At 42.2% G+C, this 13522-nt stretch overlaps 1 protein-coding gene across 5 annotated transcripts in view; it reads left to right on the top strand.

The window, feature by feature from the left end:
- The window catches only part of sh3gl2a (SH3 domain containing GRB2 like 2a, endophilin A1), a 40035-nt gene that overhangs the window by 22128 nt on the left and 4385 nt on the right, over nucleotides 1-13522 (top strand). For all 5 annotated transcript variants that reach the window (XM_037101707.1, XM_037101723.1, XM_037101736.1 and 2 more), the window contains exons 2-8: nucleotides 7511-7579; nucleotides 9526-9598; nucleotides 10718-10861; nucleotides 11193-11326; nucleotides 11463-11621; nucleotides 12415-12518; nucleotides 12630-12745. In XM_037101707.1, coding sequence (XP_036957602.1) covers nucleotides 7511-7579; nucleotides 9526-9598; nucleotides 10718-10861; nucleotides 11193-11326; nucleotides 11463-11621; nucleotides 12415-12518; nucleotides 12630-12745 — 799 coding nt within the window. The remainder of the gene's footprint in view (nucleotides 1-7510; nucleotides 7580-9525; nucleotides 9599-10717; nucleotides 10862-11192; nucleotides 11327-11462; nucleotides 11622-12414; nucleotides 12519-12629; nucleotides 12746-13522) is intronic.

Genomic DNA, 13522 nt, shown 5'->3' with positions numbered 1-13522 from the left:
TTTCATTTTGATTACTTAAAAATACACTATGCAGGATTTGTCGGTTGCTGTCTGATTCTGGAGCGATTCTGGAGAAAGATAGTTGAGTCTCATTTCCAGGTCATGGAATACGTCTCCAAGTAAAGCAAAATAATGTCATCATAATGTCCCAGCTGGCTTAAACATTGAATCTATTAATGGGCAAAACAGCCCAGTAGATAGTAGAAATGTACAAACATGTAGAAATATGCAAACAAATAAGCAGACAGCACGATGTGTGTGCCTGCGTAGATATGATGCTGTTGTATTGATCGCAATGTTCTGCAGTGAGCAGCCTAATCCAATCCTGGACTTCCGTTTAAAGTAACTACAGACGCTTTATGTGTCTCAGGTCGGTTTCCTCCTCAGCCCTTTAATAGTATTAGCTCAGGGTGTCTTACACGGGTGTAAAGCTCTGCTGTTGAACTCTCTCGTTGGGTTTTCCAGGAGTCTCTTTTCATTAATCTGTGTGGGCAGTTCTCTTTATAGAAGAGAAAATACTGTTATTGTCTCCACTGATTAAATAGCAGAGTGGGAGCCAATACCTTGAAACGCCAACGAATAGGAACAAGTCAAAAAAGAAAACAGAAGACAGCTGGTCCTGTTGATTAGTGTGAGTTTTGGGTATTTTTAAAATACTGTTCATTAGATTAAGATCAATGACTTGAGAGGTCTGTAAATGCAGAATCCCTTCTCAACTGTGAACACACTTGACCTGTTACGTAATGCTGGCTCTACTGCACCTTGTTTGTGTCACCTGAGGCCCTCCGAACGCTGACCAACTCTTTAACACTCACTGTTGGGAGCATGTCAGGACGTGTTCCACCGTCTGACCCCTGTGATGATGCAAGAGATTTTGTTGTGAGGAGGATGGAGGCCCTGCAGCTTTTGGCGACATCTCTCTGCCCTCCACATTTAGCATGTTTTTTAATCTGGTCTGATTTGGTTTTACACGGTCTGCCAGCTGGAGAGAAAAATGCTGCGAGAGGAAAGAGATCTGAAGCCTTATGTGAACTTTACCTGAAGCTTTTCTGTGTAGTTTTGTTTTCTGGTTGTACTTTTAATCTGACGGTGTTCTTATCGTCTGCTCGGTCCACCATTTTGGTCCAGACTCAAATATCTCTTTTTTACTGGATGCATTATGATGAAATGTTCCACAGACATTATTCGTTCATCCTTTAACATTTCCTTGAGGTTAAAATCTGACATGTCCAATACTTTACAACCAAATACTTAATAACTAACTAACTAATCACATTGTCATCAGCTGTGCTTCATGTACTCTGAGTATGGTGACAATTAGAAAATGTTAGCATGCTAACATGCTTACCTAAGATCGCAAACATGGTAAACACTGCAGCTGCTAAACTTCCTCACATTAACATTGCCACTCTGAGCATGTTAGCATGCTGTTGTTAGCATTTAGCTTTTTGCTATGCCTGAGTACAGCAGAAGCATAAACCTGCTAGAAGTACCCATTTTGAAACCTCAAGTTTCGCATTATGGCAATGGCCATCTTGTTTTTTTTTCTCTCTGTGTCTGGCTGTCACCATATTTGAATGAGAGGATAGAGCTGGCGAAGATATCCTGATTGGATCTGGAAGGACACTCTGTGGCTGTGCCCTGAAGCTCAATCTACTTGTCTACTCTAATTGTCTATTGTCACTATAAATGGGATCAAAGTTTATGAAATGAAAATCATGCTGGATGGAAGAAGACTTGAGTTAGTGATTGAGACAATAAACTCATCAGGAAACTGTTTGCTCAGGTAATACAGTTAGTGAGAAGCAGGGTCATTTTCTCATAAGCTTACATGCAATCTGACTTATTTATGAAAGCAGTTGAATCCCCCCTGCTGGCCAGTAGAAAGAATGCAGGTTTAAGGCACTACCTTCACACTTCAGACTCAGAGGTTCAGTCCAGTAACTACCCTGTCCATAGTTCAGCTTCTAGCACTGCAGTAGATTCTTATTTTCATAACTTTTAGCTGTTTTCATGTTTCTTGTTTCACCTTTTCCTCCAGAGGATTGTGATTACACTTGATTAAATATGAGATACGTTTTGCACCCATTGTCTTCATTCCTCCCCACACATATCCATTTAGTGTGTCAGTCCCCTTCGAGGGACAAATGTGTTCAGCTTATTGTTACGTCACTCTGATGTTTAACCTTCACTGTGCAGAATCATGTGTGCGGGGAGTTTAATACCAAAGGTCTGTCACATTGATCTGCTCATCTTAAGTCTGAGTTTAGGACGTGGACATCACTACTTGTTTGGAAGCCGACTGTAGTGTAATTTGCAATTATGCACAAAAAGTGATGTGAATTCTACAAACCTCATAACAGACAACAGCTCCTTCAGTGAAGTCTAGAGGTCTTTGTCTAGTAGTTTGAAATTAAATACACATGCGTGCAGATATTTATGTCAGAATCACAAGATGGTCCATAGCGATTGAAAGAAAGAAAAACAAAACACGCAAGATAAAACCACAAGTCATCATTCAATAAAATAAAAACTGTTCATGTATCTTGCCAGTGTTCTCTAAGCCCGGATGAGTACTGAGAGCAGCTTTTCCTCGGTTGGCAGAAGCCTCTGTGATGTTGTTCTTAAGCTCATCCATAATAGAAGATGCAATGTTCAGATTTTGAGCCAAATCAGAGCATATTTTGTACGCCTATACAAAAAAAAAAAAAAAAAACATGTCTGGAGGGGATCTTTAAAACAAATTCTATTAGAGTACCGAAGAATACAAAAGCTGCAGCACAATGAGAATAACCCAGCCCGAGCTCTGCGGTGGAAACCTTATCCCCGCGTCGCCTCTTTGTCTGGCATCATCACCAATCAGCTGCATGTGCATTTTGCTCCTCACGACTACAAGTGCAAGAGCTCGTATGTGACGTCGCAGCCCGTGACGTCACGGGTTACATATCATCTACGCAGTCGCTCCCTGCTGTTCTTCCCCCAGCAGACCGACTGCGCATTTTAGTTATCCCTGTACGGTTCACTTCCCACTGCTGCTCGGTTCACCTTGTGGTGTCCTTCCCCCTGCAGGCGGGATGGAAGAAGAGGAGCGGAGGGGTGTAAAGGGAGAGTGATGGGTGGAGAAGGAAAAGTGATGGTGGTTGGATGAGGGGACAGATTACAGGCACACATTGAGCTCATTTATGTGGGAATTCACAGCTGGTTATTCATCGCTGTTTTCTTGGTGAGATTGGTGTTCTGGGTCACATAAGTCACTGCGAGTAGAGGATCAATCATCCGTCCTCTGCTTATTGGCTGTGACATGCTATACAGCGCTATACTGTCTCTAAAATGTGTGTGTGCGCTCACGTGTCTCCCCTCCATCACCGCATTCAACTGCTGTCTTCTTCAGCTCGCAGCAGCCATCAGCGCTCGATACCGGCTCCGTCTCTGCTCTGCACTTCCCGAGTATCTGGGGGTTGAACACACGTTGACAGCAGCCACGGGCAGCAGCACGCACAGCAGCACTGTTCCACTTACTCAAAAGGGCCACCAACAGCGCATTTTTATTCATTCAGTTGCTCTTTCGCTGCCGAGCCATACGCGTATCCCCCAGAGGCACCGCTTGACGGAGTTGTTTTTCATCCATTTAGCTTAAAAAACAACTGACTTCCACCGACTGCAGAGCACCTCTCTCTCCGTCTACGAGCCAAATAAATAATTGATGCGTGGCACACAGACTCGTACGCACAGATAAGATGAGGTTAGATTTAGAGCTCTGCTTATCACACCTTTACCAAGCACCTACACATGAGGTTTCTTTTCCTCCTTCATTACTTACCGCCTCCTCGTGTTACTCACCTGCTATTAGTACGACTCTCTAATGAAAGTGAGCGTTTGCTGCTCAAACAATTCGTGAGAAGAGGCTGAAATGTCAACTAGTCAGATGGAAAATGTGGTTGCTCAGAGCTTAATTTGTGCTCATGGCTCCAAATTCATTCAATAAATGGAAATGAATTGCTCACTTATTTTTAAATGAGTTCAACTATGTATTGGATTATATTATTTTGATAGTGATGAATCATTTTTAGTCTTTTTTCAGACAAGGATGTAAAACATTTCACCTCGTCCAGGATCTCAGATTGATGATGATTTGTCCTTTTTTTATTATTTGATCATAAACTAAACATCTGTGTTTTTTAATCTATTTTTACACAGAATGATGTATCTATTAATTGAGTAAATTGTCAGATTAAAGGATAACAAAAATAATTGAACTCGTGAAAAAGGGGCAGCGGTGTTCTTGAGGACTGTCCTCATGCTCTCAAACTGGTGACACTGACACTGGTGCCTTGAAGAAAAAGTTCCAACCTTGAATATCTTCAACAAAAAGTCAAAACCTGTTGGTCCCAGTCAGTTGTCCACATCAACGGATTCAAAATAACTGTTAACTACCAGGATATGAGGCAGATTATTACTGTGTGCACTCCAACTTCTCCAGAAGTTGACTCTTTTTCATCACAGCCGATTTTTTGTTTGTGTTTTTTTTTTTTTTCTTCTGGGAACACCTGGCAGCCAGCACCGCCACATCATCATCTTGAACTCAGTATGGATCATCAATCATCATCTTGGGTCAAAATAGAGAAACAGCACAAAAATGGTGACTGTGTCATTATGCACCGGTTTGCACTGCTATATATTATTAGATATAGATTAGAGTTCCCTCTGATGTTATCCCTCTCTCTGTCGAACAGGAACACATGTATATCTCAGCTCGGATGACTCATTGAAGCCTGCGTGTGTCAGCGTATGTGCCTCAGGTTTTTTCCATGTAAATGCCATTTTCTCTCTAAAAGGCTGTTTGTTTTCTGCACACTGTGGTTACATATGTGTGTGACACCCAGGTGTACAACGATGCAGTTAGTGATGAAACGGCCTGGATGAACACCAGAAGTGACGCTGTGCACATGGCTTATGTCGGCACAGCTGTGGCTCACACGCATGTAAACACGAACCATGTCAAATACACAACAATTTTCTTTTTTCTTGTTTTTTTACAGCCATGCATGCGTACGACTTCATCTTAACAGCTCTGCTCATCGTTGTCTCATGTATCCGAGTGTTAAAGTGAAGTTTGCTTCTGGAAAAAAAAAAAAAAAAGATTAGATGTCAGGGAGAAAAGTAAGTGAGATAAGTCGCAGGAAGTTAAGGACTGAGACGCTTCACCTGATAAGCCAGGCGCAGGGAAGGCACCCGTCACCATGGCAACCGGCTCAGAAAAAAGGATTTGAGGACATTGTAATGATGTGCAGGTGAAGCTAATGACAGGAAATGCGACATCTCACACTATGTGTCTGTTTTGCATCGCTGTCTGATAGTTGAGCTGTTTCACAAGAGGGATCAGAGGAGACTCTGCTAAGATGACTCACAGAGCACCGATCCTCAGAAAGTCTTACGCTGCATAAACTGCTGTCACAGGCTCAGCCTTATAAAGCCCCCCCCCCCCCACGCTATCACAGATCACCCCTCTGTGTTTCACCTCTGGAAATATATCTCACTTTCTCTCACTTAATTGCGTCTAAATCCCCGTTTCAGGAAGATAATTCGGTCTGACTCTCTTCTACAGTTACGGAGCAAAGAAATGTTTAAAACTAAAACTGTAAAATCCACCCGTTCTGTCCAAGAAGTGCGCGCACAGTGTGATTTTTTTTAACTGAAGGAAAGACTCCACTGACCTTAGCTTTCACGGTTTCTTTAGTCACGCAGTGTGACGTTCCCTGGAAGCCTTTTTTCCTCCGAGGGCTGCGTCTGGCCTGGTTGTGTCAGATTGCTGCCCCCTTGAGCCATCTGGTTACATCACAGACTGGAGCAGGATGGTGGCAGAGCTGGAAATATAATCAGCAGACAGAGAGACTGAGGGAGAGTGATAGAGGGGACGGACGGCTGCCCAGAGGAGTTTTTTTTCCTCTTTCCATGTTTATGTCTGTGTGCACGTGGAGCTGTGCCATGTCTGAAGCTGCGAGGGCATTTAGCTCGTTACTGCCCACACTTTATCTGCTCCTCTCTTTCTCTTATCGCCCTCTCTGCTGCTGCAACTGTCACCAGCACTGATGGAGAAAGTCTGCTGTGCTGAACAGTGAGCCGGACACTGCCACGATGACCAAACAGACTGCTTTTTGTATAGAGAGTTAGAGGCGTGTATGTGCGTAAGAATGCTGTATGTGCATACAAATATGTGAACCTACAGTACGTCAGTGTGTGTCTATGTTTTTTGTGCATATATTCTCAAATAAAGACTCCAAGTTAAAGCTGAGAGGCTGTGAGATGATCAACAGGATGACTGAGTAAGATGTGGCACGGGTCAATTTCAGTAACACTTAATTTGAAGGGATGTGTGTAAATACTGACACGACACATTTCACACTGACATGTCATGGCAACCGTTCAGAAACCAAGACAATATAACCTGACTTCAGGTTATACTGTCTTGGTTTCTGAACATGTCATCGCAGGTCTGTTTATCAGACTTTATGTTCTAATGTCTCATTGAACCGTCATGTGTGGTTGATTTTTTACTCTAAGTGAAGTTTTGGGCTGGTCAATATGATGTCATTAAAGGGTAACTCCACCAAGTTAACACATTGTCGTCATCTTTTTCTGGAGCCACACTTTATAAGACTTTTTATACACTTTTGATGTTAGTCCTCCCAAGACCTGGAAAAAAAACACTTGAATGTGTTAAATTGGTGGAGTTACCCTTTAACTGTTACAAGGCATGTTTGACCTCAGGGAAGTACGAAGGTGATTTATGGAGTTGTACTTGTTGCCAATGCAAACTGACTGTTAAACACAATAACCGAGCGTTGTACTGTTATTTTCTGTCATCAAACATCTTTTAATCTTTGCAGTCCACTAAAAATACTTTAAATAAAATTACTCTGAGAAGAAAATAACTCATATATTGCTGCAACCTGCAAAAAGCCATCAAACACCATATAGTGTTTTCCAGTTAATAACACATTGATGACTGTTTTATTTCTCTTAAGCTCATTTACGCCGACGCGAAGATCACTAACACACTCCTGACGTTGTGATCTGATGGCCCTGGTGTTGTTCTGCGAGGTTTATGTGTTATCATTAATGTAACGGCTTTCCGTGATGTGAAGCACCCAAGGTCGCGCTGGTGTTTGTTTATTTTGTTGTCTGACATTATCTCAGTGTGAGTAGAGAGGCCGCAGACAGGAGCTGGTTCACACTGCGCACGCCGAGAGAGCAAAACACTCGCACATTTCTCGCCTGCCGTGTAATTTACTATCAAACAACTTCTGACTTTTTTCTTTTTTTTTTATCTCTTACACAAGACACGCTACAGTTTTGAATGCATACATAATGTGATTATATAAACGTCGTCCAAGAGATCTTTATTCATGATCAGTTCGTCAAGCTGGTTAGAGCTTCAACCCTTCATAGAAATTCAAGTCCATTTACCATTTAACCCTAACGTGTCTTCTCTGTTGTGTTTGTTTTGCAGAAAGTGAGTGAGAAAGTCGGAGGTGCGGAAGGAACGAAGTACGATGTGGACTTCACTGAAATGGAGAAGGCAAGACTGAACTCCTTCTATTATCCTCATTGTGACCTTGTGGAGAATTAACCTCTTGTTATTACTTTACCAGAAGAGGAAATGTTGAGGGATGCTAACAGACAAGCTGCAACCAAATCACAAAGTTCCACCAGTGTTGTCCTGCGTTATTGAACCTGGTCTCTCGATGGTTTCAGTGCGTCTAAAAGGGGGCAAACACTTAACAATCAACTCTTTGTGACCTTGGTTCTAATTTGGAGTCACTGACAGGTTATTCCGCGGTTAACACGAGCAAATCATGCACCTAAAGAACAAACGTGTCATGTTACTTACAAATATTTAGTAGTAAGATGTTCTACCGGCATTTTCATTTAAATGAAGTGGAAACTGGATGGCTGCAGAAGCTCAGAGAAGCAGGCTTGTTATCGAAAGGTCAGACTGTGGATGTACTGGGCTGCTTTTAGGTATGAATGTGTGTCACAGTCCCTGGATAAATGAATAAATGTTTTCTTTTTTAAATAAAGAAGCTAGTTGAAAATAACAACTAACTTGAACCTTCTGACGGTTTGTCAAAAGCAAAAGCTTCACAGCAGTCTTACACAGAGAGCTTCCCCAGCTCGAAACTAAGACTCCCGCCATGTTAGATTTAGTAGCTGTATTCATTTTTATGGTTTTGACCTGATTAAAAAACACAAAAGAAAAAGGATTTAGATGATTGCTTTTGCAGATATTCCTCCTGCAAAATTAATCTTTGCAGCATCTTCAGCATCTGGCATCATCTTTTTTTATTTTTTGACTCACAGCATGATTTGTTGTGAACATCATTTCCCCCAATTTCACTATTTTTCTATGAACAGCATTGAATTCTGAATTTAAATGTATATTTGCAGTTTGTGTGTGTGTGTTGTGGATGTCACTGTAAATCCACACAAGGATAGAAACAGCTTGTGTGGGTCAATGAGATTTTGTGTGTGTGTGTGTTTTCGTGCGTGTGTGTGTGTGTGTGATGAAGTTTTTCCCTTCTAGCAATAAATAGATTAAAAAAGCTTAATATTTTATATATAAGCACAATAGGTATAAAACAGTTGAATAGAAACTTCAATGTAGGTTTAACATTTGATGGTTTCTGTCATAGATTTTCAGATGGTGCAGGTCTGAGGAGAATATGACAATTTCTCCTGCTGACATCATCTTAAATGTTGGAAACAACCCGATATTTGAATAAGTATTCAGGGCAGAACAAGCAGAGACGTTCAGAAAGCGCTGAACATTTTACATTTTGAGTGATTTCCTGAGATAACAGCATGCAGAAGCAGTAGAACTTCAAAGTGAAGTCGACTGAAGGGGATTTAAAAAAGGAGGCAAGGAGAAAAGGCGTGTGTGTGTGTGTGTGTGTGCGTGTGCGTGGTTGTGTGTGTGTGTTGCACATGTTCACATACCTGTGTGCCTGCCTGAAAACATCAATGCCCTGAATAACGTACAAACATGTGAGAGCTGATGTATTTTAAGCATCATCGCATGTTGTGTGTGTGTGTGTGTGTGTGTGTGTGTGTACTTACACGCAGAGCTGATCACACTGAACAGAAGCTCTCGTCTCTGCCCGTCTCTCTCTCTCTCTCTCTCTCTCTCTGTTTCTCTCTCTCTCTCTCTCTGTCTCTGTCTCTCTCTGTCTCTCTCTCTCTCTGTCTCTCTCTCTCTCTCTGTTTCTCTCTCTCTCTCTGTCTCTGTCTCTCTCTCTCTCTCTCTCTCTCTCGCACACACACAACTAAGATCCTTTTTTTTCTTTTTTTTATCCCACGATCGTACGACGGATTCATAGATCCATTAATTGCTTGATTGCTGTTATATTTCTCTCATCCTCCCCCACACTCTTGTCAACATCACCTGTATTTGTCACATCCCGTTCATTTTCTTAACTGTGATTGCTGCTCCTTCTGTTTCTGTCTCCTTCCACGTGTCGTTTACAGAAAATGGACACCACCGCTCGGGCAGTGCTGGACATCATGACCAAGACGACTGAGTATCTGCAGCCGAACCCAGGTGACATATTAAATGTGGAAAATCTACTTTATTGCATTTATGCTCCCAGACATATTGTACAGTTTACTGACACACGCTCATATAGTCACATATAATGCACATTTATTCATACACATACCCACATTATCAGCAGTGCAGTGATATTTGTTTACAACTACTTTCAACCTGTACAACCACTGTACTAGTAATCCTTTAAGCACATCATTGTAATGACTTCCCTATTTAATTGTCCTGTAAACAAAGAAGCCGTCGCCCAGTTCAAGTTCTCTCTCGGTGTTACCACGTTTCCATGAAAAATTTTAAGCTTCAAGGGAAACAACACAGCAAAGGCCTCACATTTAACGTGTGATCTGACTCTTTGGACCAACATAACTAACAATAACTGAATTAATCACAACGCAAGATATTTTTAGGAATCAGCCCAGCAGATGCAATTGACTGATTGATCCCGTCGTGCGTTCACTTTGCGGTAATTAAACACAGCATGCGGCGATGACAGGCAGAAGAGAAAACTGTCTTCTTGCAAAGTGGGAATGCCCGAGGCAGAGGGCAACGACTCAGCCAGCCACAGTCAGGGGAGGGTGTGAGAGGGGAGAGGACACCAGACTAAAGTTCAGCCACCTTCACGCATGCAGTCTATCCCTGAAATGTTCAGGAACTAAGTTCATGAATGTGAGCATCAGTCGATTGATATTCAGGGAAATCTGCACCGCCAGTTTCCCGCCTCATGACCGAGTAACATTGCAGGGAAAATTCAGTTTCAAACAAAAGTTCCTTGTATGCCACATTTCTGAGAGTGAAGCATCTTCTTCTTCTGTCAAGTTTCATGGTGGTCGTTCCTGAAATCCACATGTAAATCAGTTTATCATGGATGCCGAATGGCCTTTTAAAACCTTCCATAGTGAAACTGAATGTTTCTCGGGTTATATTACAGCAGCCTGTCCCATAGCTACAACATCTGCTTAGAAAGATTGAAACTCGCTCTAGAAACAAAATCAGAATCATCTGTAAATGACGGAATCACAATCAAGCATTTTGAGTCATTTGGCGTTGTCTTCATTTCGCAAAGCGTAAAACTTAGTCTAACTTTCTGATTTCGTTACCGCTTTGCCTCCACAGCCACCAGAGCTAAGATGAGCATGATGAACTCCATGTCACGCATGCGGGGACAGGAGAAGGGACCGGGCTACACACAGACGGAGACCATCCTGGGAGAGTCCATGACGAGGTTTGGCAGGGAGCTCGGAGAGGACTCGAACTTCGGTGAGCTGCAGCAGATCCTCGCAGGACGCTTTCTTAAAATGCCTCACAAGAACAAAGTGGCATAATTTATATTCCCTCAAGGATGTGGTAACAATGATATGAAAAATGCATGAGCCTGTTTTCCAGACGAGATGCCTGAAGTTTGCTTTATTTAGCTCACAAGCGGAGGCTTTAAAATGCTGTTTAGAGACAAAGATCTGCCTCCGCAACCCACTGTTGACTCTAATGAGACGGTGTCACTGGAGACAAACCTTTTTCACTACACGCTGGCTGCTTTGTGTTGTTCGTGTGTTTATTTTCTGTGTCTAAATGCATCTTTTATCTCTTCCAGGCATCGCTCTGATTGATGCTGGAGAAGCCATGCGTGAGCTTGGGGAGGTCAAGGACGCTCTGGACATGGAGGTGAAGCAGAACTTCATTGATCCACTGCAGAACCTCCACGAAAAAGATCTGAAGGAGATTCAGGTACGAGTGCAGAGCTTTGATGCACAGACAGACAGACAGACAAACAAACACACAAACAAACAAACAACAAAAATACATAATCGATCTCTTGGTCAAGTCAAGAATTCAGATTGATTTTCGGGTCGTCTTTTCGCAGCATCACCTGAAGAAAATGGAGGGTCGCCGTCTGGACTTTGACTACAAGAAGAAACGTCAGGGCAAAGTGAACGAGGACGAGATCAAACAAGCACTAGAGAAATTCGACGAGTCCAAGGAGATTGCCGAGCAGAGCATGTTCAACCTGTTGGAGAGTGATGTAAGGATGATTTTCAGTCCATGGCGACGGGGTCCTGATGTTGCTGTCACTGGGAAAAAAAACTATGTTGAAGCTCCCCTGATGTTCAGTTTTTCTATAAAAACAGCTGGTTACATGTAATGAACAAACAAAATAAGTAACTAAATGTATGAAACCTGACTCTAATAGTCATTGCTAATGTTTCTGTGTCTGCTCAATATCGCAACAGGCTACAATTTATTTGCGTGACACCTTAAAAGCGACTTATTTTTTGCCTTGTCATAAATCCCTATAAATGCCAGCCTCAGGTTTATTAGCTGGCCCTGAAAGTTGGCAGGACAATCTCACCATAAGGTGCCTCAGCAGCTTTTCTTGAGCGCTCTAACCTTTCACACAATCTGCCTCGGATTAAGCATTTTAAGGACTTCTTGTCTTAAAGGAGCAACACGCAAAATATGGCCCGCATTTTTAGAGTAAACTGTCTCCCTGTTGAGGTTTGAGACTTGCTGAAGAATTACAGACTCTGTGTGATGAATCAGATCTATTTGATACTTGCGGCATGGAGAGAGGACCCGAGCATCGTGTTCTCTGCAGTTTTTTTCAGATCTGTCTTGGCTCATGTACTGTCAGGTAACAACAGGACAACACATGCAGACCTCATCACAACGCTGACTTCAAACATTCAGGCGTTGATCATGTGATACAATGTAGAGCTCCAGAACGGCTGCTAATGGACCTTGTAGCGAGATTGTTTTACAGCTGAGATGTACCAGTGTCGGTGTGTAACAGTAGACCATGCGTATATATTTAACAGATCGAACAGGTGAGCCAGCTCGCTGCACTGGTCCAGGCTCAGGTGGAGTACCACACCCGGGCTGCTGAGATCCTCACACAGCTCTCCAGCAAGATGGACGAACGGTCAGTAGTCACGCTTCCTGCCTTTTTGGTTCACCGTACGTCACCAGGTGTATATATAAAATGTAGAATCCATCACGCTCACTGGTGGATTCTGCGTCTCCCACTTTGCAGGATAAGGGAAACCTCTAACAAACCGAGGAAAGAGTACACCCCTAAACCACGTCCGTCTATGGACTTCTCTATCAGTGAGAACCACAATGGAGGCATCCACGGTGCTCGCTCTCCAGGTAAGACCCGGACTGCAAAGCTCATTATTCAGAAACATGTCCAGAAACTATTCCTGGTGCTGTGTATCGGTGTGATATCTGACTGGGGACCCTCAGAAGTTTCTGCTGCAACTAATTCGAAGGCAAAACCATAAAAAAAATTAAAAAGTACGCAGGAGTATTTGCCTCCCAGAAGGAAAGTTTCTGGACTGCTTTCTATTAATTCATGATATTTTTTTTTTCTTTTAAAAATCCCTCATTCTGTGTTTTCATTTTTACTGTGAATTCTCAAATAAAAGCCAAATACTGAAGCTGCTGGGTCATGTGACAAATAAAGGCCAAGAAAAAAAGCAAAGAAGACAAAGGTGGTTGATAAGGGAACATTAGAGTAATGCTATATAACGTGTGGTATGAGTATGGTGTCATTTAATCAGTAGAACATCTACTGTTTAACACTGGTTGACTATCGTTTTTTTAATATCAAGCCACGGCAACTTAACATTTCCTGCAGATGTTTCAAAACAAGTCCAAAGGGCTTTTTTATATGAAACCTCCTGTAGGGACTGTGATTTGTTTCAAACAGCTACAATGATAAATCTGCACTACAAACTGGAGAGCCAATCAGAGGGTTTGACCCTTATTTAAACAGGAAGTCTCATTATGCTTCCATCAGCGTATTTTTCTGTGCAATTTTTGAAGTATTATGTTAGAAAAGTTTTTACACTTACACTTGGTTTTTTTGCCTTTTTCAGAAGAGGGTGCTTAATTGGTTTTCAAAATAAGATCTCACTTGTAAAA

The sequence above is a fragment of the Acanthopagrus latus genome, chromosome 1 (assembly GCF_904848185.1).
Source record: "Acanthopagrus latus isolate v.2019 chromosome 1, fAcaLat1.1, whole genome shotgun sequence".
NCBI lineage: Eukaryota > Metazoa > Chordata > Actinopteri > Spariformes > Sparidae > Acanthopagrus > Acanthopagrus latus.
The sequence above is the reverse complement of the archived record's forward strand: the minus strand, read 5'-3'. Positions and strand labels throughout refer to the sequence as shown.